This window comes from Watersipora subatra, chromosome 3 (assembly GCF_963576615.1).
Source record: "Watersipora subatra chromosome 3, tzWatSuba1.1, whole genome shotgun sequence".
Lineage (NCBI taxonomy): Eukaryota > Metazoa > Bryozoa > Gymnolaemata > Cheilostomatida > Watersiporidae > Watersipora > Watersipora subatra.
In genome coordinates this window covers 21,524,209-21,547,611 of record NC_088710.1, presented here as the reverse complement: position 1 = coordinate 21,547,611, position 23,403 = coordinate 21,524,209, and the positions used below count along the sequence as shown (strand labels likewise).

The 23,403-nt window shown below is 35.1% G+C and overlaps 2 protein-coding genes across 3 annotated transcripts in view; one reads left to right on the top strand and one right to left on the bottom strand.

Moving 5' to 3' along the window:
* LOC137389818 (ribosome biogenesis protein BMS1 homolog) overlaps positions 1 to 11,598 on the bottom strand; it is a 32,362-nt gene extending 20,764 nt beyond the window's left edge. The window contains exons 1-6 of one of the 2 annotated variants that reach the window (XM_068075934.1): positions 11,476 to 11,598; positions 6,136 to 6,368; positions 5,788 to 5,978; positions 3,755 to 4,166; positions 2,539 to 2,660; positions 946 to 1,145 (exon numbers count right to left, since the gene is read on the bottom strand). In XM_068075934.1, the coding sequence (XP_067932035.1) occupies positions 946 to 1,145; positions 2,539 to 2,660; positions 3,755 to 4,166; positions 5,788 to 5,978; positions 6,136 to 6,320 (1,110 nt within the window). In that variant the 5' untranslated portion in view covers positions 6,321 to 6,368; positions 11,476 to 11,598. Of the gene's footprint in view, positions 1 to 945; positions 1,146 to 2,538; positions 2,661 to 3,754; positions 4,167 to 5,787; positions 5,979 to 6,135; positions 6,369 to 8,487; positions 8,560 to 11,475 lie in introns of those variants that run through there. The other variant, XM_068075935.1, reaches the window with a different exon arrangement.
* Positions 11,599 to 15,387: 3,789 nt separating this feature from the next.
* LOC137391012 (sortilin-like) overlaps positions 15,388 to 23,403 on the top strand; it is a 52,850-nt gene continuing 44,834 nt past the window's right edge. The window contains exons 1-4 of the mRNA XM_068077344.1: positions 15,388 to 15,728; positions 16,530 to 16,607; positions 19,557 to 19,615; positions 20,349 to 20,436. Coding sequence (XP_067933445.1) covers positions 15,495 to 15,728; positions 16,530 to 16,607; positions 19,557 to 19,615; positions 20,349 to 20,436 — 459 coding nt within the window. The 5' untranslated portion in view covers positions 15,388 to 15,494. The remainder of the gene's footprint in view (positions 15,729 to 16,529; positions 16,608 to 19,556; positions 19,616 to 20,348; positions 20,437 to 23,403) is intronic.

The window sequence follows — 23,403 nt, the reverse complement described above, 5'->3', positions numbered from 1 at the left end:
TGGACAATGACATAATTAAAGTTAAGTGAAATATTAAATCTTAGCTTCAAGTGCGTGTCCGCGTGTGTGTTTAGTAAGCTAAATTCATTTAAGTTAAATTCAAAGGTAATGTTATATGGCATCACAAAAGTCTGTGTACCGAATGAGTAGCTTTCAAGTCTCTCTCACACCGTCATTAGCCACTACACGTGTCTTGATGGTAAGAACTCCATACAGTACTGTAGTAATATAGTAATGTTACATTTTATTGCAAATCATAACCACTGAATACGCAACTATAGTTACTAAGGTTTCCATGCTATTTTACTACTAATGTTTAATATGTACAGTACGTATATTAAATTTTGATGTTTTTACTGGTGGGTTGCATTAGATAATTACTATGCTTACTATAGGTTCCTATGCTCTTCCATACGACATTTCTACCTTACGATCAAAACCGTGCAGCATATTACTATAATCCATCATTTTTTGACGACATCAAGCCGTTTGCACATGCTCTCGTTCACGAACACGCCGCCATATTTGTAGAAAACGATCGTTATTCTTTTATTTAATAGTATTTTTTGGTGTTGTTTTGATACTAGAATACAAAATTGCAAAAAAAAGCATCATTTTCAAAAAATTTCATTGCAAAAGCTTCATGCTTTTAACGATAAAATTGTCTATAAAGATGACCGACAATGATAAAATGACGCCACGAAAAAACGAAGGATAAGAGCTGTGTTCCTCTGTCCGGAAGCAATGCTATGAGCGTTAGGAAAAAAACATTGCCTCACATAAGACTGGGATATTCCATTTTGCACACAGGCACGCTATAAACTGCATTATGGACTCAACTACCTTACTGAATTGAAGAATAATTGTACGCACAGTTATTACACATGACAAGCCCACGGAACCATGCTGCCTAGTGTATAAGAGCAGCTAAAAGAAAATACTAACCCCTAAATGAGTCTTTTGTGATTGAGAATTGCCGACATCAATATAGACAGCGTCTTTGTCGTAGACTATACCTCCTACACCAGAGAGTGGAGCGTATAGCTTACGCTCTAAATCATTAAGACTACGTCTTTTAGTCAAGTCAGGAAGTGGGCAGGGGTCAGGAATGCAAGATACATCAGCCACAAGGAAATCTCCGCATCCTGAAACAAATGTATCATTAAAGCTGATGTCCACAGCGCAGTGCTGACATCTATCACTTTTCCACAAGCAACAACGTGGCAGATAACCATCTGCCAATGCAGGTGATTTTAAAATATAATACAATGGATTAGTTACATATGAGCTTAATTTATTTAGGGGCCTTACTAGTACTTTGACATAGTAAAAGAAATATCTGGAAACCGTTAAAACCAAGCATTTCTTTCAAAATCATTTAAGTTAACCCTAAATCTTTATTATAACAAGAGCCATGTCTGAAGCCAAGCAAAGTGTCTGAAACTGCGGTTGGATGTTAGGAAACAAGATTGCTTAGCAAAGGACTCAAAAATTCAGCTTAGCAGCAAGGCACGCTACCATCTGCCTCACTCAACCGCATGGCTGCATTTTGGAATAATTGTGCATATACTTATTACACCTGAAGATCCTCATGGCGTATGAAACTGCCAGGGTATCAGTCTTTACTATAATAAGTTGTTTGTCCATCTGTTTGTACAGAGCCATGGTTGGGAGTTGGGAAAAATATTCTATCATACAAGATACCAACTAACAACTATAAAACACATCTTCCTGATTACCAACAGCCCCCTCAAGGCCTATAAATACAAAAGTAAGATAAGATGTTGTGAATCAGATATGAGTCTATTATAAAGACTTACAGTTCTGTAACGAGTGTCTACCTTGTGTCATAACTACTCAATAATGCCCTTGACCTTTGGTTAGCATGGGACCAACATGGCATCCTCCTTGGGTTCATAGCAATGTTTTACGCCCCTTCATTAGTTACACTTTCATTAATGTCTGACTCAGCCCCAAACGTGGAGTAAATTTGGAGCAGCAGACTGAACATGACCAGAAATGGATGAGTAGGGGAGATTTGACAATATATAACCATATTCACCTCAACTTAAAGTTGGCTTTGACTAAAAAACTACACCTTTAATCCATTAATTCTTCATAGTGGGAAGAGTGGCAGGCAGACAGTTTAACAATGGAATTAGACTGAACAATTTTAGCAACTAGACTAGCACTAACGCCAAATACACATTGAATAATGTTTACCACGGCAGTAGAATTTGCATATACATGTGAAAGCAGAATGATTCGTTGTTACAAATAGACTGAGGTTATAGACTTTTTTGTCATGAACATAAAACTAAGTCCAGCAGATATATATGCAAATAGTGAAAATTGTTTTTATACGAGGGCCATTCAATAAATTGGGTTAAAAAAGGTGTTTGACCATAATTTCATTGTCTTCTTGCACTGCAAATAGAATTTTTTCTTAAAAACTATTCCGTACCTCAAAATTCTTACAAGAAGAAATAATAATGCATCTAAACTCAAAACGACTGAAGTTAAAACTTGAATGCAAACCTGGTAAGTGAACGGTACTCTTGTTCTTAAGAGGGACGCCTCTCATCCACCCGTAAAAACTAATATTCCTGTTAGATTTAGGATCCAAACGAAGACGCTCTGGATTTGTCATATCTTCCATTCTAAAAACATAATCAAAAGTTGATGAGATACAGAGTCAGGCCGATACAGTGTCAGAAGCCGACACGATCGAAGTCGCCCAAATACATATAACAAGGTCTGACACAAGAGGGAGAGCGTGAGATCAGGATGGGATAGATGAAAATGGAAAAACAGAAATGCAGCGAGATATGTATACTAATATAACTATGATAATGTATGTCTTCTAGGTAGAGCTAAGGTAAACATCGTATTCATAAAAACCATGATAAATATATAGCTATATATATGTAATTATATATATAAGTATGTGTAATAAAATGGGTCAAGGTTAGCTAGAAGTCACTACAAAATCATTTTGCGCTATTGCTATTATTTTAATCCATAGATTTTGTTTTCAGTGAAGAGCTCTCATTAGTTAGCATTTTGGAACTAGTATATATTTAGTCATAGCATTTAAAATCTAGCAATGAACAATCCACACAGCATTAAATTTGATCTCGGGACCCACAACCATTAAGCTACACGGAATACATTAGATTTATTGGGAAAACAGTCATTACATTGGTTAAGATACTCAAGCTTAAAGCGCTTGCTTTGGGTTAATAGCTAGCACTGTTGACCATTACTCGTAACGATTGTTAAATTGGCCCAAAACGTGGGTATTGTTTTAGTAAAGATCAAGCTTTCCAGGTAAGTTACTCAAAATCATTAGGTAATTATTCTATTACCCGTGCAATACCGGACATTCAGCTAGTATACATATACTAAAGAGTAAAACAATAATATTAGCGGGAATATATATTTGGCTTTAAACAAATTAATTTTAAAGATTTGTCTGAGCACAACAATATTTAAAGAGACGTGTTTAAGAAAGTTACACATTTCAAGTGCTAAGAATAAACAGCATCTCTGCAATTTATGGAAACATAACAGTGTTGGTGTTAAAAACGAGTTTGTAACACCAACACTGTCTGTCAATTCTCTAAACAAACGGACACCGCTAACAAACTAAACGCATGATTTCCAATGTAATACGATCAACTCACATAACTGATGGCAACTTTGCAATCTCAAACCTGGATACATTAGTCACAAAGGTATAGATGTTACTCACCTATCAGCCAGAACATATGGATGAGAACTTCTCCATGTGAGAGGTCGGAACTTCATGACCGATATGAAACGTGCTAAGTTATGGATCTCATTCTTTAGATATTCTCCGTGAATCATTCCGCTGAGATAAAACAGTTTCGCTCCTTGATATATCTCAGTCCAAAATCTGTGCTTCAACGTCTTGCGTACCGTCTTAAGTTTCTTGTTATTCTTAAAGTAGTCGAGGTGAGTGAGGACACCCATAATTCGGGGAAATCCATGAACTTGGCAGATGTTAAGAAACTCAAATGTTTCCATCTCCATGCCAAAGCTTGCATCAATAAGTAGGAGAACAAGGTCAGCGACCTTAGCTATGTCTATCATTGAGTTCATGTCATTATTGCACTCAATAAACGTGAGCCGCCGTTTCTTACCTAGCAAACAGTTCAGTCTTCAATTAATAATAATAATAATATTATGGCTAAAACGAGTACTTGTAAATAACTACACAGAGAATTATTTAATTAAAATGGCTTTTTATTGTTATTTTGCGTTTATTTTGAAGACATGGATTGAGATTTTCTATTTCAGGAATTCTAGCCATTTGAAATATCACAGTCAAATCTAGAGTTACGATCAAATTAATATAAGCATTTATTTACATTTGGTAAATACATAACTACACGCTGATATAAATAAATATAATATGTTGATATGGTGCTTGAGCAACTATTTGACCTTTCACTTGAAGTTATTTTTAACAAATGAAGTGCATATAGCGTCTCGAAAAGTTGTATTTTTTTAAATCAGTACATATTACAGTTTTACGGTGTTTGAACACTATGAAACAGTTCCTCACGACTAAAGCAAAAAATTAACTAAAAACACCAGCAAATGTATTTGGACAATCTTTCAAAGTTTACCAAGTCATCTAATACAGTAGTAAACGAGAGGAGGAATGTTAAAGTGATGTGAAAAAAGGAAACCCGATACTGAAGTGGAAAAACTGAAGATGCTAAAATATAAAAAAACTAACTGTAAACAAAAAAAATATAAATAATTTATGCTAATTGAAAGTTTATGTGGTTCATGCACGAGTTTAGTTTCATATCTCTGTGCTGACTTCTACCTGTGCATCGCCCTCACTTGTATCGCTGAGTCAACACCCCAGTCTTCATAGTAAAGATAAAGTGACAAAAAACACTTTTGTTTAATTAAATATTACTTAAATTTAGTTTCTTACACATAATTTATAATTTCAAATATAAATTTTAGTTTAGTTTTATATAATGCATATGTTTAAATACTATATGTAATTATTTAGAATGTTGTTTGCTGTGAAACGAGTTGAATAAGCTACTGTTGGATCTCCTGGAAGCATTTGGCCCAGCAGTAGATAACATTGACATCTGAAGAGAATCTCACTAAACATTACGGAAATGAAACATTACAGTCAAACAGATCAACATCGTATCATGACATGACATCGGACATGCCCATATGATAGTCTGATGAGAGATACCGCACATAGCATTTTAAATGGGTTCTAGTAGGGTCAACAACATCTTAGACTTACTGCACTAGTACACTGAAATTGAGAGAACTAAACGGAGAGCTGAGAGTACTACCAGTAAACCAGCAGACAGTGAGCGCCTAGTTTAGAAGAACCCCGCAGCTCTGGGAAATGGTAGTTTCCCAGGGCTCCAGCAGTGAGCCCTGGGAAACTACTATTAACAATTGAACTTCCGTTTCCCAGGGCTCCAGCAGTGAGCCCTGGGAAACTACTATTAACAATTGAACTTCCGTTTCCCAGGACTCCAGCAGTGAGCCCTGGGAAACTACTATTAACAATTGAACTTCCGTTTCCCAGGGCTCCAGCAGTGAGCCCTGGGAAACTACTATTAACAATTGAACTTCCGTTTCCCAGGGCTCCAGCAGTGAGCCCTGGGAAACTACTATTAACAATTGAACTTCCGTTTCCCAGGGCTCCAGCAGTGAGCCCTGGGAAACTACTATTAACAATTGAACTAACTGCCGACGTGGAAATGTTCTTACCAGCTACAACTGTTACAGGACCTCTGACATCTGCCAGTTTTTGAGAGCTGTAGTTTTTTATCAAACCACGCATGACTGTAGATTTACCGACTTTGGGTGGTCCTACCACTGCGACAATGATAGGGGGAGGTTCCAATGGTGTTCTATCCACCACTGGATCATGAACCTTTTTCTCTTTTATGTCTAGCGTTCTAAAGAAAAAAAGAATGATGATAGATATGCGTACCCTAAAAGGTAAAATTTAAATTAACGTATGAAAAGGTAAGATTCATTCTTCATTATCAACACTCTTTGTATGGGCAACACTACAATAACAGATCAGGTTCCATGAGTGTAAATTATTCTCACCTCCGTACTCGTTTTTTCAACTTTGTCACATTCTGAACAGCGAAAGCTTTTGGATTCTTTTGTTTGGCTGTCATGCCAGCCTGACTAACAGCGCGTGTAGCTTCATGCTTCTTTGCCTTTTTCTCGGCCTTCCGACCACTTTTTCTAGGTCTGTGCGGCTTGCGTTTATCCTGGTCCCCATCCATCCTTTTCAACTATCAGATGCTGAGGAAGGGTAAAACTTCAGGCTCCCTCTTTGGAAAACAAAAAGCAGAGTGAACAGGTAATTAGACCATTGAAAAGTCTGATTGCTGATTTGAATTTTTTTATTATTATTTGTTATACCGACTCCGAAAAAGTAAAAGCTGCCATTAACAGCACAAATCTTCCTTCCATTGAAATTATCTTAAAGCACATAAATTACATAATTTTTTATTGTATATTTCAATACATCAGAGTCTTGGCTTTCGAATGAGCTATTGTTTGCCATGGTGAGACAGACATTGGTTGGTGTTTATAGGATTTCCCCAGAGCTCTACCGCGAAAACGTTTACTGGCATAGTCTCGAAAATTGTGACGTCACAATTCTCATATTCATTGTTGTGTGCTCTTACCGCTTATTTATCAACTACGAAAGTGACGATAATGACGCTAGTGGCAGGCGAAGGTAGGACAACTCTAGAGAACGAATGAAGATGACAAAGGAATCAGTGTCATTAGTTCTCCATGTACATATTATTTCTATGATAAGTACCTCAGACTCCAAGAACCATTCTATATTTTTCCGATGATATTATGCACTAGCTCTTTATTTTTAATGCCGACTGAGACTAATTAATTTCAAGCATTGCGTGATCTCGCGAAAGTGCGATTAACATTTAGTCCTAGGGCCACGCAACCGCAGGTCATAATTTAATCGATGTGATTTCATTACCTTTATCAACGACAGTACATTTATTGAAGCATAATTAATTAACCCAGAACATGTATTTGTATTGGTCGGGTGTTAGCACGATCGCGGGCATTGTTGATTATCTAGAATCTTAGTTTATTATTAGCGCTCTCCGGGTTTAACAGCACCGATTGTCACAGAAAAACGCAGCCTCAATGGCAGCGAAAGGGATCGACGACCTAAGGCTAAATGAGAATTATGACGCCACATTTTGAGTACCTGAACCAAGTGTTTTTTTTTGCAGGACGTACTTTTGACACCCCATTTTTCATAGTTTTATTATTCTTTGTGTATTGAATATAGGCTTATTCGAAAGCCAAGACTCTGATGTATTGAAATATATAATAAAAAAATTATGTAATTTACGTGCTTTAATAAGAACAACAGAGCCCTATAAACCTTCTCGGCACACAGGAAATAATATTCAGCGCAAAGTAGCAAATGCTAGGAGCTTACTGACGAATAGAACAAGAGATGAAAAACAACGTTGGGAAACGCTAGACTAGCAGTTGTATAAATAACAATACAGAAGTTAAAACCTAAGACTAGTACTTCACACAAAAATGCACACTATGATTCTAAGCACAAAAAACTTAATGTCCTAAAAATTGTGTTGGTTAAAATAACACAGTTCTATCTACCTCTTAGGCACATAAAGATAATATTTAATGTAAAACAACAGCTTAGTGTTATTAGAGCAGGATATAGACAATACTGAATTAGTATGAGTATTCAAATGGCTGTATAAATAGCAATAATGCCAATGGCTCCAAAAATTATGTCCAGTACTACATACAAAAGGCTTTCAATTAACATAATTTTCCCAGAAAAATAAAGTTTGTTGATGAAGATTCAATTAGGAATTTTACAGCTAAAATTAATTCATTTGGTAAAAATCTGGGAGTGCAGAATTTTGCATATGTTAATCTTTGAGTCAAAGATCGTGAGTAAAAAAAGCTTTACACCCTTGCTTTGTCTCAGGTGATATCTAGTAGGTTTATCTATCTGAAGGACAAAACATGGTTGTTTTCATTAATTTTATCTAGAACTTTCCATCAATCCTGTAGCAAATTGAGACAGTACATGAAAATTAGCTGGTAGGTCTATCCTAGCAATTCTAAAGAAAGCTGCTTATGCGCCAGAGCAAACTAGTATTGACAACTAGTTTAGCGATGTAAATGGTGATGTGTCGGTGCCGGGTCATGCTTAATGATGAGCCTGTCCCAGACTCCTCATTCACTCGTCATTTATTAGGTCATGCCAGAAAAATCCCGGTTCAACCAAGAAAACAGAAAGGGTTGGTGGTGAGCTTTTTCCTTAACTTACATTACTACCTGTTTAGTTTAGGGTTTAAAGCACTTATGCAAACCAAGGGACAAAGAGTCTGTTCAGCAACTACAAAGCAGTACACACTGCCTAACCTGAAAACTCTCTTCAGCAGCGACTATCATCGAGCCATAACATGATACAGCATTGTTAGTCAGGACCAATTGTGAAGCAACGTCTGTTGAAAGACCACATATGTATCGCTCATGATCTGAGCCAATCACACAGTCTCTCAATTGTGAAAACCACTATCCTCGTCAAAGACAAAAAGACTAGCTTTGTTCCGTCTGGAAAATACCAGTTTAGGAGGTCAATGTCACACTTAAAATCATTTGAAGTAATATCTCGCAGTCAGTTAGACAAGCACTGAGTTAAGCATACAGTTTTTCAATTGCGAGAATTTATGGGCTTTTTTAAAACAAGATAGACTACCTTTGATTCAGCTGGAAAACACCAGCTCAAGATGCAAACTGAGGTCAGACTTAAAACCACTTACAGTAATACCACACAGTCTGCTAGACAAGCTACAACATTTTTAAAACACTTTCTATCTTGATAGAATCTGTTGAGTATTTATCTTATCACAAACAAGTTTTAGCCATTTTTCTAACATCGTTCCAACCTTTGACACATGCATAAACGCAACAGGATAGCGGAAGAGAGCAGGAGTAGAAGGTGCCCATTTCAAGCAGTTATACGCATAAATAAAAACCATTGCCACTGACATGAGTCACAATGTGGAAAGGATCTGGTTGAAGCCCAAATGAAATCCTGCTTGATATCAAATTAAAGAGGCTAGCCAGGCTAATTTAGCTTGTCTATTGCATTTTTTGATTAAACAGTAAATGACCATCTAAGTAACTGCATTTACTATGCACTTTCTTTAAAACAACTACAAATGGAATAACCCAAGTACGTCTACTTGGTTATTGACATCCTGCATTAGTTTGTTGTGTCATGATCTACCAACTTTGTTAGAGCTATAATAACTTGATCATAATAACTAATTAATAAATATCAACTGGTTAGTTTTTGACTCATGACTACGATTGATCTAGAACCTACCTGTACATCTTTTAATTTACCTTCTCCAGCAGAGAATTTTTGCTTTAATTAATTGTTAAGTCAATACTGCCTCTCTTACAGAAAATAAAAATTTTCCTTCAATTTAAATCTAAGGATATCAAGACTGCGTAAGTCACAAGCACCTATTAAAACATGTGACGCTGCAGTTATAAAATTACTCGTTGTGTTAAGTTGACTTCTAAAAATGAATGTGACTGACGATCATAATGGAGCCATTGTTTGGAAGGTGACAATAAGCTAATGTCATCAAATAGGTTCGTAAATCAAAATGCCTGTAATTCTTAGAAAAAGCATAAATGAAGTTCTCCTGAGATCATAGCGTTAAGCTTGAGAATTTGTTATCACTTATTACCAAATGTGAATACATGTCAGAATTTCACAAGTGAAACCTTGACTAGTGATGCACATGTATTTTACATCTCTGTCACGGGAGCAACTCGGGTTATTTGCTTGATGCCTAACCTTGTAACATCTAATATAATTTGTCTTATTATTTATTGCTGATGAAAGGAGTAGTGAATATAACCTTTGCACTGAGAAAGAGCTACCTTAGTACCAGCGACCATAGCATAAAACTCTTGTTTGTTCATCAAGCAACTGTTTCAACATCAGTATTTATTAATTTGAATCTACAAGTTAAATTTAACTTTCTACGTAGTGTTATAGTAAATTCCTAAGTCTTGCTGTTTTTCTAATATGAACTTCAATCTTTACCAGGGTTTTTCTGTCATGTGTACTAAACATGTAAAATCAAGTTTATCATAGTTGGTTTCTTGCCTTAATATGTAGTTTTAGCCGTAGTTTTATACATTTAGTTTCTTGCCTGTATATAGTTTTAGCCGCTGAAATCCCAACTCGTTACATACAGTAGATGAAACTAACTTTCAAGGTTTGATATAGTGCAGTAGGCTATAGATTTTCATTAAAAGTACAGATGTGTTCATAGTTGTGTTAGTACTCGCTGTTACTGGTAAAATAGCGATTGTGTCTTTCCAAAGATAACTCAACATTTTTTGTTAAGGTGACTACGCTGAAGTTTATTATAGTTGGGGTGAATATATAGGCCTATACTGGTATTCTGTTTTGTTGTTATGCTTGGTCACTGGCAAATACATGATTTTTCTTGCACATTCAAGAACAATTATTCTACAGTTGAATTTATGGTAAAGCATTACATGTATCAACACTTGCATAGTTTCAAATAGCTTCTGCATATTTAGAAATTGATAGTTTAGTAGCCATGATAATCAGTTTCAAAGCATAAGAAACAACTCTTTTATTGCCAAATTTATTTTCAATTAACTATCTGTAAAAGGAGAAGCAAGCAAGAAAGCATGAACATAGGTGAAAAACTCATAAGGTAAATCCCCTTAAGCTTGAGTATAAACATGAGATGAACGAGTAGGCCTATAATGTATATAACTGGAGTATAATGACATGTAAACCTACAGACATGTGCTACTTAGCAATCACTGTTTTAAAAGTTGTAGTTTCCTTGTTTGAAGTAACCCAATTTTATTTGCATACTTTCTTGTGTAATACATTGTCATTGCTTTGCTTGCCTACATTGATCTGTACACCACTTGTTACTCTAGTTAATTATAGATAAGTGTCAGCATGTTTTTCATAGGGCAAATGTAAAACTGTAACTCATCAGATCTGATGATGAGTTACAGTTTTACATGCACACGGCAAACATCTCTGCTAGCTTTTAAAAATTAGTAATCATCTCTAATAGATCAGAGCAATTTGCTTTGGGTGTTTTTAATTTGTTTGCTAAAACACTTTTAAACTATGGGCTCAAATTCAAGATAAAATTTTAATGCTGAAAAGTTGTTGTTTCATAATAAACACCAATTATCATACATAAAAACCTTTATCTTCAGGTGCTGTTCTTGCCAAAATCGCAAATGCTTTTGCATTCCTTTACAAGCGTATAGGCTATTCACATTGCCTCTGTCTAATAAAACACAAAGTTAAGATATGAAACTATGTACCTCTATTGGTGAGTTTAGGAAAAATACAACATATAGCACCACAGCTTAATCTCACTAATCCGTACGCCAACCGAAATAACTATCTCAATATTTATCTCAATCCTCCATTGAAACAACAGCTCGTGCCTTCATAAATGTTCAAAATGGAGCTTGTTATTATCACGTTTATATAATAGGCCAGAATCCTAAATAACTATTTTCGCGCAAACGAGTGCCGTATATGAGAAAGTTGCGCGATCAATGCAAGCGTATATTAGAGGTTACTATTTTCCAAACAGGACGCGCCCACTACCTTTACATAATCTTCAATGAAGAGACAACAAAATCAACAAGCAAAAATAACTTCTACTCGTAGCAGCTTTGAAAATGATTGTTGTATTATACACCATTTAAAAGAACACAAAACTTGCTACAAGATGGTATAAATAATTTAACAATTCAAAGCAAGATAACCCTTTTAAAGCACAAATCTTACCTAAATTTGGACATTTCTCAAATTCTGATAGGTTTTGTATCTGCAACCAGTTTTTGGTTTGAGTTTCTCAAGAAATTATATGTTTTGATTTTTGTGTAAAAACCCTTAATGCTGCTGCTAAACAGTCAACAAATATATCAATTTAGTGTCTGGCAGCAATATTCATTTGAATACTGTGTGTGGATGCCTTTCCTTAAACTTGTTGTCTCAAAAGCGGGCAAGGTGCTTATCAGCTCCAGTAGAGCACAGCAGCAATTGCAATTAAAGGTTTATCTCATAAAGTCTTTAATATATATATAATATATATGTACTAAATGAATACCCGGCGTTGTGTGGGTGTTAAAATATTTTCAAATGATTTTGAGTAATTTACTTGGTAAGCTAGTCTAAATCTTAACTATAATAATAGCATGAAGCCAGCTTGACATTACGCGTATAATGTCAAGTTTTTTGATGTTATTTTTGTAAGCGCTGCATAAATATGTGCCTTATTATACTGCGGGATGGCAAGGACAACTTATTGTATTGGGTTAGCTCGCGATTTTGCAGACTTGAAGTTTCCAAGTTCAAATCTATTGCAAAAGGGAGTTGTTGTCCTTAAAAATTTATTGCCATAACTGGACAGACAAATGACAAACAAACAAACACTGCCTGGGGGTATATATATAAACTAGGCATTTAGATATATAAGCTAAACCCATAAACTTCACCAAAAAAGTAAAAACTCATTTAAAAAAAAAATATTCCAAAGGAAAGTAAACGGGTGACTCAATAGACTCTATGAACTTAGCAGTAGTACTTAGTACTAGTACTAAGTACTTAATAGTTGTACTAAGTACTATGTACTAAATAGTACATAATAATTTTTGTTTAGGTAGTATTTTCTGTTCAAATATAAGAAGGCGAAGACCAGCAATTTTATATACCAATTTTATGTACCAAAAGCATACATATTGAGGTGAGCAAATTTAAGACGAAATCTGTTGAGATGATAAACAGTAGGTTGCATTTAGAAGAGTAATGAGGTTAAAAACAAAATAAAACATATGTATTAACTTCCAAAGAAGGCGACTCCAAACTCCTCCCAGAGAGTCAGTCTGTGTGTGACCTTGTTTGAATCATCTTGTTTATTGTAGAAATAGAGGTTTGAGTACCGTTAGTAGAAGGCTGTGCAAAAAATGTAAGCTGATTAAATTATTTCTGCTATTTGTTGCTACCGTATGTCAATCATCAGGTTTCGGCTAGTATTAGTGGATAAATCCTAAAGTTTTTTATATTTTCAAAGCCATGAAAAGGTTGCATAGGACTGGACTTTGCAGTGAAAGTGAAGCCTGTTGAAGTTGTAATGAACAAATTAAAAAAGGAGATGATGGATGACTGTAGAATGAGAATCTCAAGCCTCATCGCCTCATGTCATGGGTACTTTCTATTAAAGAAAAATCAGAATAGTGTTTACAAACAGATTTAGTCAGTCAAACTATATTTTTGTAAAAATGACAATTGTGATAAAATACAAATTGTAAAAATGAATGTGGTATGTCAAAACAGAGAAAAATGTTGTGCACACATTTGAAGCTAAAAGTATTTACTCCAATCGTGATGTTACACAGTTTAAAGGTTTGTTTAAAAGTTGTTTCAATATTTTGATGCTATAACTGTCTAAAAAGTGGAATCCATGAAAAATGTATGTTTGTTTTGGTTACCACTCTTCAACGGAGGTAATTGGCAGCTTAGGTTAAGTGTTATGTTGTTCTATTTCATCTTAATTCATAATTTATTAATTTCTTAATTCTTTTAATTCTTAATTTATTTTTACCTGCTATAGTCTCTACTATAATCGTCATGTACAACTATACTCTTCACTCATCTTATTCCTCCTTCTTGCTCTTTGTTTCTATTATGTCAGGCTTGCCTGTCATCCATTCTAAGCTGTTTCTGTCTCCTTTGGCATTCTCTAATTGCCTTTCTCTGTTACCCGCTTTAATTGTTTATATTGAGAATAAACAACTAAGAATATATGTGTATACTCACCACAATTTATATTTTGAATCAAAAATTCAGTAAGAAAATTCTTCAAGTATTTTACAAAAGCAAAAAAATTAGAAGCCTGTTTGCAAAGAAGGTTAATTTAATTTAGAAAAATTATATAGAGCCTTTATACCTTTGGTAGCATAATTTTTCTTATTTTCTTACTAAAGAGCATGACACACAGCGTGCTAACACACTCGCTAGCACCCTGGCAGTCTAGTGTGCCGCGAGAGATCGTCAGGAGTGCCGATAAAGCACAGAGAATAAGTATATGCATTGTTATTCTAAAACACCAGAAGGTGTTAAAGTGCTGATCTGTCAAACAAAATGGTAATTATAACAAAATGATAACAATCTATTATCTCATTTTATCTGAAAAGCGTGATGAACAGCAAATAAACACACACGCTATCTTATTAATATTTAGATTATTTTAAAACATAAATTTGATTTAGGTTAAACAGCTGTACATATAATTTCTTCTTGATTTAACAGCATTTTTGAATGTCTATTAAAATGGCGTGTTAGTTGCCGCATAGCACTAGAACTAAGCTAGACTTCAAAATCTACCAGGTAAATAATAATGGTTTGTTTTAAAAATAAACCATTTGCTGCTTATTATTCATGTTTGATTGATTGAGAGATTGTCATCAACCTGATTCTATGAACATAGATAAACTGCTGACAATATTACCAGTTTTCTGTAGTTTACTTGGACCAATTTAAAATCAGCCAATCCTAGTTCTTGTTATAGAGAAAAAATTTTATTAAATTACTTTTCTTAGTTTTTCCCTAACTTTTCTAAAAATCTGCTTAAAAGTAACAGGAAAATCTAGTTGGCCACTAGCTAACTAAGCAGTAAATTAAATATCTCACCTACGTTTGGTGCCGTCTGGTTGTCTTCCAAATCTATGGTTACATATTTGGCAGTATCTGTTTCTGCACCAGGAAGGATGAATTGCTGATGAGCAATCCGAATCAGTAATTATGAATTAATGGTTTGAATTATTCTCATTCTGAATTATGGTTTGAGCAAATCCAAATTCTAAAATAAAATTGGTTGTGCTTCATGAGTTATCATCTCTTATCACAGCAATTATTAACGATGCCAAGAGTAGACTGCTTAAAATACCCTCAACAGCTCAATTCAGACAAAGATTAATTAGAAAAATTGTTAGCAAACTTGAAAAGTATTAAAATTTAACTCTCAACTTGTTACAATGCTTACATTCGAATAAGGCAGCGATCAGATGTAGGTAACTGGTAAGCGAAGCTGGAAACAGGGAAGGAAAACTCCCCAATTTTACCAAAAACGGTCACAAATGTTGATAGCCTAGATTCGTGTAATGCAGCGCCTTACGACGATTGAGCCTGAGCGCAGTTATATAAACTTCCGTAGTTATGTTGTTAAAAGCTCGGAGTAGCTTCCATCCATCAATTGGAACTGTTGGCGAACAAAAAGTAGTTGTGCTCGAATATATATATTAGTGCAGAGGTTTGTCTGATTCGCGAAAAAATGGTTACTGAAAGTAGCTTGGGGTGTTTTATATTTCACACCATTTTCATTGGATACATTTTTGTTCAAACTACTCATTGCTATTCGTCGTCCTCAGAACAGGTAAAATTATCTGTCGATAAAAGCATTGAATATATACATCAGACGGAACAGCTAGATCATCGCTTGGACAAACGGTCAACAGGCTGCAATGAACCTGGAGTGGATCTTGCTAGCCCAAGCCTTTCTATATCGGTAAGTAGTTTGATGGTTATGGCTGTCTAATTTGCATTAATATATCTTTATTTTTATAACGAAATATTGAGGCTTTTCATATTGTGGGCTTATCGCAGGTTGTTGCACGTTTAAACTGCTCAAATCTAAAACTATCGCTGGTGTTGTGACTGTATTTGTGTTTTATCTTTTTCAAAAATAATCAAATATGTAAGTGCAAAATGATATTTTCGTTCTATTCTGCAAATACGCAAACGATTGTAGACAATGGAACTGGCTGTTTTAGCTTCAGCGTTTCTATACCTTTATTATGAAAAAGTTACACATATGTGGTGAACACGTTAGCTTGTTTTCATGTAAGTATTGTTCGCTTATATTGCTTTCGCCTGACTATCTATTGGGGCAAGCAGTAAACAACCTAACTTATCTCTTTTAGCATTAAGCTCTCTAATTAAAATCTAGGAGTATCTTTTGTTAACTATATTGATTAGCTTGCACCATCTAATCTATTAGAGCTCTTATTCGATTGTTGGCCTTTCTGCAGTTCATGTAATAATGTTCATGGTAGTGATGGCATCACAGCTCACAACGTTGTTAGCCTTGCAATATAACTTTCGTTAGTAAACAGGGAGTAAACGTAGTTTATTTTTATTTATAACTCTTGTTTTCAATTTCATGTCCCTTGCAATTTTTGATTGTCAGCAAATGCTGGGCAACATCAGCCCTTAAAATTTTAGTAGGCACAGTTGTAAAGGACACTGTATGTCAATCGTTTGAAATTATTTGGTCATGCTGACATCTTAGTTTTGTTTGCTGCTGCAGAATCCATTTGAACCACCTGCAGACAAAACTTCAGATTTCGACACTATCAGTCTAGTTTGGACCGGAGAAGATAACTCTGTGAGTATTATATGAATATACTATTTTTTTCAAATGACCTTGACATCTGACATCTTTTTAGTCCTATTTTTATTGTATTTTTGTCTAAGCTGATTTGTGCTAAGCAATTAGGCTGATTGTACATGGTGCAGTTAATGAATCATATTGGGGTATGAAAGTGTGCCAACAAATACCCTCTGATGTAACTTCTAATGTAATTTAACTCTTTAAAGGTTTACTTGACTTGCATCAAAATTCGCATTACAGTTATTTGGTATCAAAGGATTCACCATGTCTTACTCTGCTGTGTTGTAGGTGCAAAATATATGGAATTGTGATTACAAGCTCTTAAAAGCTAAAAAAACGAACAGTTCATCGCAGCCACACGAGACCGCCGTAGTTTGGGTTCGCTTTCCAAAATGGCTCAAATGGGGTGTCGTTGTTACAGGATGGTTTCTGTTTACACCTTCATGCAACCTCATTCGTTGAAATATTTTCACAAATATACTTCACGCATTCAATAAAACCCTGTCTATTGTTCTTACGCGTCTATTTTATCGTCATTGTAATGCTGTCACTTTTAGCACTGATATCTTATAACTTACCATAAAAAATCGTTAAACTTTTTAACCTTAGCTCGAAGGAATACATATCATTGTGTGACAATCATGACGAGCCTGTTGGTTACCTGTGATAATTGAAAAGTGCTGCAAAAATTATTTGCGAAGTACATGTATTGGGTCACGTGATCAGATTACGACTTGACGATTGAATAATGCCGAAACAAAACTGTAAAGTAGCGAGCATCTATATTTGATATGGGGTCTTCGGTAAAACCCGAAGTGTTTGCCATAAACTAGTGCTACGATAAGTTTTACATTGAGCTTTTTATTGGCCTTTCAATTCATGTGAGAACATCACGTGACAAGACGATAACCAAACTGTAATGACTACGTCAGAGATATAAACTTTTTGTTTTTGAGCTTTTAAGAGCTTGTAATCACATTTCCACGTATTTTGAACCTACAGCACAGCAGAGTAAGACATGGTGAATCTTTTGATACCAAATAATTGTGATGTGAATTTTGTTGCACGTCAACCTTTAAAGTTGGAATAATTTTCAAAAAAGATAGTCTTATAGAATCTTTCATAACTTGACAAATAATTGCTAGTCCTTTAAACTGAAAATTGTATCTTGTTCAGCACAAAATTTCTTTTTTAAATACATAAAATAGCTAGCTTTACTAAATTCTTTCGTTCCATAATAATATGGAAAAAATGGCATAGAAAAATAATTTCTAAATTTCCCTCAAAATGCAGAAGATTATTGGCTATAAGAATAAAATAATGTTACATATGTGTTGTTACCTATCATGTTAGCCATGTACATCTTAGTGAGCACTGAAACCTTGTCATCATAGTAGTTTTATTATTTTGCACTTCAGAAGATGTTTCCATCAAGCATCATGGGTTATGAGTAAGATTGTAGAAGTTGTGTGATCAATGCTCTTTTGCATTTTTTAAAGCTTAAAGTGGGGAAATTCTTTGTAAGCTTAGACAAAATAAAAGTGTTGATTTGAGCTATAGCTACTCTATTTAAAAAATTTGTCTCTAAACCTAATACTTATTGTGAAATTTCCGAAACCAAAAGCGCTTGTAAACGACAATAGTTGGATAAGGTAACCTACCAACTTTTGGATATTCTACATATATATCAAAATTCGCATCGATTGTTTTACTCATTTCATAGCATTAAGTAAAATTAAACCGGACACTTGGCTCTGTCAATTTAGCCTTAGTTTTTTATTGATAAGTTTTGAAAATTAATAAAGCCACTTAATTTGCTGATGTAGGAGTTCAAATAGGGTGTATCTTGTTGAGAAATCTGTATCGGGAACACAGCTTAAAATATTATATAGCTACTGTTAGTGGTTGTCATGCAACAAGAAAATGAACTGCGCCGTGTCAGAAAGCCAGCTCGCCGACTTTATAGAGTTGAGATCGTGAGATATGAAAACAAAATGAACAATCCCAAATTTTGAGAAATACCTAAAACGGGTTTCTTCAATATTTTTTGTAACTACAATGAAGTAATTACAGTCAAGCATCGGTTTTCATCCATAATCTATTGCGATTATAGATAATCTAATAATCTAAGTGATTCATTTGAAATCCAGAACTATTCTTTGGTTGGAATTGGCGCAGATAATTTTAATTGGCTCGAAGTCTTGAAAACTAGTTTATAAAGCATTTTCTCACTATTTTACACCATAAACTGTATACAGATGTAAGAAGAGAGCAGGTCATGTTTAAAATTCAGTGATGGTTTTATAAAGCCAGACTAAGTTAGGGACTGTACTGTACTTTAGTATCTGTTGCAGCTCGTATTCCACTCTCACTTACTCAAAGAGGCTTGTGTGCTATATATCATAAATAAAAAGGTGTAGAAATAGGCTATGTTTAATTTTAGTAAAATACGTCCTATCTAAAATCATGAAAAAATACAAACATTGCATGCTTTCATATTTTTTCATGATTTTATTTTACCAGTTTTAAGCGCACACTATGGTAGCTATCTCAAAGTACACTATGTTAGCCACCTAGAATTTTAATGAAAGAGTACTCTATTGGATCCTCCCAAAGATTTTGTGAAATAAAAGAAAAGTACCCTAGAGAGATTTTTTGTTTTCTGTTTGTTTTCCCAATTGTAACATAAAAATATTCTTCTTTCAGTTTGGCAAAAGGCTGCATTTTTTGTTAGAATTTCATGCGAAAAAATCTCAAACTTTTGGTCAAAATCAGCATTGGTTGAGATCAGAAGAGTTTAAAAGTTTTGGTATGACTATATATTGCTAGGAATGCTAAGTTATCGCCCAAACCCGTAATGGGAGCTAAGGGTATCATTGATTAATTGTTGTTACATGTAAACTGATTCCACCAGTTGAGTCAGTTTTGATAAAATATTTTCAGACGAGGCTTGTCGCCCTGATGCATGACTATGCAAACGTCAACTCTTCTGTCTACTACAGGTTAGTTCTGCAGCTCAAATTTATTTATAGTAAAGCATGTAATTGACACGCTCTGGCAAGTGAGAACAGGTGCTATTTATGTCATTGCCATAATGACTTGTCCGGGTTGGTGACCATAGTCCATGTATCGTACATGTATGTTTACTGATGATGTGATTTAGTATACTGTTTTGTGCTCTAGGTAAATACCATTGTTTCAAGACATGACACGTAATAGCTTACTGGTTGAGTCATTAACTAGAAATCTTGCTCAACTGGAGTCACAAATATAATTTTAAGAGAGGCGTGTCAAGGACATAGACCTATTCTGATTGTACATGTTTGGTGTTACATTTTGATATGCCGCAGATCATGGTTGGAAAAAATCATGGGTTTTCGAAAATTGTTTTGTGTTCATGATTGTTTGTCAAAAACTGCGAATTTTTGCAAAATTATAAAAAAATTGGAATTTTTTCCCGAAAAAATCTTAAGGTAAACCATTTGAGTTTGTTTGAGCATCATGTATATTTGTGTGATTATAAAAATTTTCCAGTAAATGCTTCCATTCGATTGGATCTCCTCCGTGCTATTTGTGCTGTCATTTACATGAATAAAATTAGGAAAATCACAAAATGCAATTTGATACACAATACCCATGATGCAGTTAGTTTTGAACATTTTTTTGTGTTTGTGCACAGAGTGACTTTTTTAAGTTTGTTGAAAGAAAGCCATGGAAAGCCTGGTTCTGTTACAGCCTGAAGGGTGGCTCTTTTACCAAGTGTAAGGGTCTGGATGGACTCACTATAACAATAATGGACCGAAACCCAACAAATACAAAACATGTAAGCTAATTGATGTACATTGTATATTTTATATACTTCTAGTCATAACCATAGACTTAGTATTTGCACTGGTAACATACAAGTACATTGGTGAGTACTAGCAAAACATGGTATCCATCTATGTAGTTATATTGTACGTACAATAACGATGTACATGTTGGTACATACATGTATGCCTAAATACAGACAAGTTTTTAGACTAGATGTAAAAATGTAGTCTGTATATGTACTATATATATATACATTTTATATATATTTTATATCTATTACATGTATATATATTATATATATATTTTATATATACATATATATATATATTTATTATATACGTACTACAAACATGTCTGTATTTCGACACATATGTATAAACATACCTACATGTATGTATTTATAGGTCCTAACTTTAAAGGTCCTTCTGTAGCATTGTACTAAATATGCAGTCAGTTATATATATTAGAAGCGGAAAGCCTCACAATGCCTGGGATCTTTTAAATATTTAATAAGATAACTCCCAAGTGGGTGTCTAAGTGGATGGTGCTTAGGAACCAGATAGAGTTTGGATACCAAATATTTTTAGGCATGTGGGGGAAGTTTGGACGAAAACATACAAAAATGCACTGCATTTATCCAGACTAACAAACATACCATGAAAAAATGGAGTTTGTTATCTAGATATTCGTTATACGTAACATGTTACGTTGCACGTTACATGCATATGTTATATCCCATACATTGTAAGTGTATAGAGGAGTTATAACACTTTGTGTTTAGACTTGCATAGTAATGTACAACATGGAAAACTGTTGCTCAGTGAGACTGGCAGCATGACTTGTGTTCCCTTGGCCACATTTGTTATGTACAGTCAGTGTAGATCTACTTCACAGCTTGCGTGAGTCCGGATATAAACATATACTGGTTTGCTTTACACTAAGTAGCCAAGTTCCATCAACTCTTGTGAGGATTTGAGTGGGGCAGTGACTCAGCTCTCATGCGTGCGCTTTGGTCATTCGAGCAGCCAAAACTGTGTATCTGTGTAGTCATGCGTGTGCATAATTTTGTGGTTAGATTATTTTAATGTGGTACAAGGAGTTTGGAATGTCAACTCATCCACCGAGCCAAAGTGGAGTTCCTTGTGTCTTGTGGCTATAAACAGCTAAGACTAATGGCTATTTCTCTTGTTTTTATCAACTTAGGAGGAACAGAACTAGTCTATACTAAGTTATTAGGTTTCGTATGTATCTTTTGGCTGTGTGTGAGGAATCCCTTGAGGATGGAATGTGATGTCTGATTAGCTTACTACAGGTAGAGACTGTGTGTGTTTTTAAGAGAATTGTTGTACAAACAATTGCTCTGTACCCGTATGCAGATCATTTTAATCGGCCCCAAGTATAGAAAACGTGTTTATAAAGCATTTTCTCACTATGCTTAAAAATACACATTGCATTACACCATAAACTAATCTACACCATAAACTGTATACAGATGTAATAGGAGACCAGGTCATGTGTAAAATACAGTGTTTGTTTCATGAAGCTAGACTAGGTTACGGAATGTACTGTACTTAAGTATCCGTTGCAACTCGTATTCCACCCTCATTTACTCAAGAGGCTTGTGTGCTGCATATCATTAATATCATTATAAAAGGTGTAGAATATACTATGTTTAAATTTAGTAAAAGATTTCCTATCTAAAAATCATGAAAAATACAAGCATTCCATGTTTTCATATTTTTTCTTGGTTTATTTTTACCAGTTTTAAACATGGTTTTTTAGCAGTTTTAAATCATGAAAAAATACAAGCATTCTATGTTTTATTTTTACCAGTTTCAGACATACACTATGGTAGCTATCTAAACGTTATCTATCTATTGTATTAGACATGTCTGAGCCCAGTGGTGAGAGAACCTCGACAACTGGAGACATGCCCAGTTGCAGAGAGCTATTTAAGGGTGGATGTTATTACTGTTACTACTAGGGACCTTTTTGGGGAATTAAACCCTAACCTGTTGCTTGCGGGTCAGATGTTCACGAGACTATGACTCATAAATAAGTAAACAGTCACTTGTAACAGTATCGCTGTGGATTATGAAGTTTTTTTGGTGCTTTGCAAGTACTTTTTGAATATTTTTGTTTAAACTTCTTGCACTCGGCAATGTAGTCTGAATACATTGCTAGCAAATATTTCTATACAAGTATTCAGCCTACAAGATGTGTGAATATCGAAGGCATCCATGTCTGCAGGCTATATATAAGAGCTATTGTTAGTTGGGACCCTTTAGACATACTTTATGATTTGATAGAGCTGGTAGACTTTAGGTCCAACGATCTCTGAAAACAACGGGTTGAGACTCAATAACCTAAACAGCCGCTGGTGGTGACAGGAATGACATCCATCCTTAACTTGCTGCCGCTGGTGGTGACAGGAATGACATCCAACCTTAACTTGCTGCCGCTGGTGGTGACAGGAATGACATCCATCCTTAACTTGCTGCCGCTGGTGGTGACAGGAGTGACATCCAACCTTAACTTGCTGCCGCTGGTGGTGACAGGAATGACATCCATCCTTAACTTGCTGCCGCTGGTGGTGACAGGAGTGACATCCAACCTTAACTTGCTGCCGCTGGTGGTGAAAGGAATGACTTCCATCCTTAACTTGCTGCCGCTGGTGGTGACAGGAATGACATCCATCCTTAACTTGCTGCCGCTGGTGATGACAGGAATGACTTCCATCCTTAACTTGCTGCCGCTGGTGGTGACAGGAATGACTTCCATCCTTAACTTGCTCTCTACATCTGGGTATTTCTCCAGTCGTCCAGGCTCTCTTGTCACTGGACTCCGACATGTCTAACCAAGATCAGAGCCAGTATTTGTGATGCAATTCTCTTAAAAACACACACATCTTCTGCTTGCAGTAAAATAAGCAGATGTCGTACTTCATCTTTGAAAGACGGATCACACAGTCAACAGT